This window comes from Seriola lalandi, unplaced genomic scaffold, assembly GCF_002814215.2.
Source record: "Seriola lalandi dorsalis isolate HSWRI2012SDOR001 ecotype SW California unplaced genomic scaffold, Sedor1 jcf7180002054343, whole genome shotgun sequence".
Lineage (NCBI taxonomy): Eukaryota > Metazoa > Chordata > Actinopteri > Carangiformes > Carangidae > Seriola > Seriola lalandi.
Genome location: NW_019524896.1, coordinates 28,178 through 32,606, shown reverse-complemented (window position 1 = coordinate 32,606; position 4,429 = coordinate 28,178). Strand labels below are relative to the sequence as shown.

The 4,429-nt window shown below is 41.8% G+C and overlaps 1 protein-coding gene across 4 annotated transcripts in view; it reads left to right on the top strand.

Moving 5' to 3' along the window:
• dbn1 (drebrin 1) overlaps positions 1-4,429 on the top strand; it is a 90,732-nt gene that overhangs the window by 69,797 nt on the left and 16,506 nt on the right. For all 4 annotated transcript variants that reach the window (XM_087174356.1, XM_087174355.1, XM_023407654.2 and 1 more), the window contains exon 3: positions 2,414-2,526. In XM_087174356.1, coding sequence (XP_087030482.1) covers positions 2,414-2,526 — 113 coding nt within the window. The remainder of the gene's footprint in view (positions 1-2,413; positions 2,527-4,429) is intronic.

Below are 4,429 nucleotides of genomic sequence, written 5' to 3'. Positions count from 1 at the left end.
GGGGGGGGGGGGGGGGGGGGGGTGGCACATCCTGTTCTTTTGCCTCCTGATTGTTGCCGGGCCATCAGAGAGCTGGATTCATTATTACTCCAGCTAATGACACGCTGCACGATCATTACAGTTTAATGAGACTCCCCCATATCTGATGTGAAGACACTGTCTTTTGCTCCAGACTGTAATGACATCGGTTGCATTGTGGTATTGTGATGTGTGAATGAACACATGGAAGAAAATTAATTTGAAATCGTTAAGTGAGGTATTTCTAGGACAATAAACATATTTTGTAATCAGATATTTTCACAATAAAGTTCATGATTAATACTGCGGCCAATTACGTGATAAACAACATGTCGATGAGTTGTGTGTTTAATCTCACATTGGGGGAGAAATCCCAGTGTAAAACAGCTGTGAATTGAGAGGAGGAAAACAACACACGTTGCCATGGTTACTGAGGTCATCCAGAACTGAGCCGCAATCTGAAAATGAACCGATTTCAACTGTTTCATTAGGTTTCTAATTTTTAGCTTCAGCTCGATGTTAGCTTAGCACGTAACAGAATATGAAACTGTTTCTGACTGAAATGCATCTTGGGAGTTGTAGTTGACTTCTTATTTGGAGTTTTTATGTCTTCTGGTTTGAGAGAGTTTCATATCCATCTGAGATTTGAGCTCCAACTGTCAGTGAACAGGATTTTTATTTCTGGAAAACATAGCATCTATTGCCAAACTACAGTTTCTGTTAGCATGTTAGCACAACTTCCTTCCTGCCAAATCCTGTGAACGTTCAGCTTTGTCTTCATGCTTACAAAATAATAACCACATGATTAAGGTCGGGAACGTCACAAGGATTTTAACATAAACAGATCGTTTTGGAGTAAAGCAATCAGCAGTGTAATCTGTTAATCTGTTATAATAATCAGTATAAATAAACTATTAAAACACATCACTGAGACACACTGTTGACCTGGTTTAAGTATTAATCCAGTAAAGTCTCTATTTCCTAATTTTTGATTAGCATTTAAGTGTCCAGGTTTAAAATGAAACTAAATTATTTGTGAGCTGTTTTAAAGATTTATTTTCTCAGTAGGAACTGATGTGCTGAGAGCTGCAGAATAGAAAAGTCAGACCGTATTGAGAGACAGACACATTGTTGTTTTTTTGTGTTCTTATGGGATTTGTTAAAACCGTCTTTATAAACATGGTTGATTTCTTTATTTAAGAGTCTCGTGGTGTCGTGGTTTCACTTTGATTTGCTCTTGATGAGAATCAGGACTTATTCTGTGAGTCTAATGTAATCATCAGTCCTGAATATAGAAACACTCAAGTGTCTGCATCAGTAATGCCGGAGAGATGCATGATAAAGAGCCGCTCCTCGCAGCACTGGTCTTAGCCTCCTTCATGTCGGCAGCTTTCCCTCACAGATATGTGAATATTTCAGCAGCGACAGAGAGGAAACACAGTTTGTTCATCTGCTCTGTGAACCTCAGAGGAAGATGTCTGCCTCCTCCGATCACAGCCAGCAGAACCACTCTTGTGTGTGTGTGTGTGTGTGTGTGTGTGTGTGTGTGTGTGTGTGGTGTGTAGATATGTGTGTTGACATCTCTGTAGACACTGATATGTAGAACAGGATCATAAACTGAGGCATAAAACCAACAGCGTGGAACACGTCGCTGCTGACTTAAAGGTTCCATATAGTCTAAAGGTCTGTGTCCATGTGTAGTGTGATTATAGATTATAGATCAGCTCTAGCTTCTATATTAATACTGTGAAAGTATCAAAGCCTCAGTCCACAGAGAAATGCACACAGCCTGTATTCAGAAACTGAGCCTTAAAACCAGCCGTCAGGACTTCTGGAACTTTGTGATGTCACAACAAAGCAGTCACCAAGCCCCGCCCACCTGGACCCACCATCCAAACCTTTACAGGATTTGGTTTATCCGAGTGTTTTTACCTGAAATCTGCTTTATTCTTATTGGCTCACTCAGAAAACAGTCAGCCAATCAGAAGAGAGGCTCAGAGCCTCCTCTCTTCTGATTGGCTCAACGACCTGTTGTAACTAGAGCTCCAGAGAGAAGCCTGAGAGAGGAGATGTAAAACTACACTGAGATGGTTTTTGGCTCTTAAAACCACAAATATATTTTCTTATGGATCAACACTTCAAAATAAAACACAGGAAGTGTAAAATGTTTGACAAGACGATCTCAAATCAAGGTCCACTCAGGATCTTTTTCTAGAGCTTTCAGCTGCATCACACAGTCTTCGTCTGTGATGGAGAGATGAAATGAGTTTGTTATTCTCTGAGCAGTTTTCCTCGGTGGCTCAGAGGCCCAGCTCGTCCCTGACAGAGGACAGTCCGGCAGACATGACTGGTCCTGTGCTGCAGGAATAATAAAGTGTGTTGTTCTGTGATGCAGGGGGCGGTCTGGCAGAGATCACGCTGACCTTTGACAGCGCCCGGGTGATGTACGGCTTCTGCAGCCTCAAGGATCCCACCGCCGCGCTGCCACGATACATCCTCATCAACTGGGTGAGTCGCCGGGTCGGGAGGGTGGAGGGACTGGAACTGGAGGGGAGGGGCAGGATATGATGCAATGCACACACCCCCGGCAACACACACACACTGAAATGTCCTGTAGGGTATGAAAGGAGAATATCAGAGTCATTAATGGGTCAGAGAACATTTTTAATGCAGCAGTTTATTTAACGAGGACGCATCAGGGACCTGAAACCAGGTTAACTCTCCATCGTCCAATCACAGGGCTGCAGCCTCAGCAGCTTCACACCTGCTGCAGGGATGAGACGTAACAGCAGCAGCAGTTTAGAGCTGCAGGTGTAGACGTGCTGCCCTCTACAGGCAGAGGAAGTTACTGCTGCTGCTGCGATGTTGACACTAGTGCCACCTGCAGGCAATGATGAGTACAACAGCGCTTCTGTTTGTCTGTCTGTTTGTGATTTTTAAGCTGTGTAAATAAAGTTGATGTCAAACTTAAATTTACAGCAGCTGTCGTCCTGGCAAGACAAAAAGACGAAGAGTGACAGATTGATTTTGTAAGGTTATTTCCTGTGGGAGGTTTTCTCCTTTCTCCTAGTGTCAGGTGATTGACAGACCTCCGATACGGGAACATTTGATTCCAGCATCAACCTTTATTTATTTTCTCAGGGATGCATTAAGGGGTGACCTTTATTTTCAATGATGCCATTACAAAAGCAAAAAAAAACAAACCAAACAATCAATAATACAAAAATTAATTCCTGATAAAAACAGTAACATTCAAAAACATTAAGATTTAAAAGCATTATTTCTAAACTGTCCCAATATGTTATCAAAGAATCAATATTTAAAGTGCGTTGTACGTTATTCCATGATTTTGATATTAAATTCCAATTTTATTTGATTTTTATATTTTCTGTATAATGATGTTTTTTAATGTCAGTTCATGGAGGAATCAAACCTGAAACTGCTGCACCAGTAAAAAAATAAATAAAAAAAATACAACTGGAAATTAAACATATAAACTTTTGTTCACTTTAAAACATTATATAAGAGTCAGTGGACAGAACTGTGCATCTTAAGTTTGTTAAAGCCAACAGTCTAACTCAGTGAACTGAGTCAACACGTCTCGCTGCTCTGATGCTGAGTCAACGCACAGACGCTGCAGCTGGTTTCCTTGAGTTTTCTCAGCTTCAGCAGATTTTTATGTCCCGTCCCTGTGGTTCATGGTGCGCAGGATATGATGACGTCATCTGTGACTCTGTGGACACGTTAAATCAAGAGTGAAGCACTAGAAACAAAAGTAGATCAACTGTTGATTATCCTGGAGGAACTTTTGGAGGTTCTTCGAACTGTGGAGGAACCTCTAGAAAAGGTTCCTAGAAGAACTCGCTCCCAAGCTTATGTGAGGAACCTTTATAGAAGAATAATAGGAGTGATCATTATTATTTACACGAGAAACAGAAGAGTTTCAACTGCTTCCTTCAAGTGTCGGCAGGACAGTGAAGAAATCGCTGCTAGCGTACGCTTATAGCTACATGTAAGTTTTTGCTATCGCTACATAGCTAACGTTAGCATTAACATCAGATTACTTACCAGTCTAGAAGAAACGTTGCGAGTTCAGCATCAAACTTTATTCCTTTACTCGCCAAGAAGGCAACGCCAATGTAAACTCTTGTCTCTGTCACGTCTGCTCTTCTTCTACTGAAGTTAGCATGCTAACCAGCTAGCCGCGGCACGTTCCACTCTGTATTGCCGACTCACTGAAGAGGTAGCGCTGCTCAGAGGACGTGTTATAACCTCTTGTATTATGGCTGAAGCCAGCGTTGATCCTTTTTTAACGAATCGCACGGTTGATTGGCGTTGTCAGCTGTTTTCCGAGAAAGTCAGAGGATACAGATGTGGTGTTTTGAGCAGGATGCGAACGCCTCACGGAAAT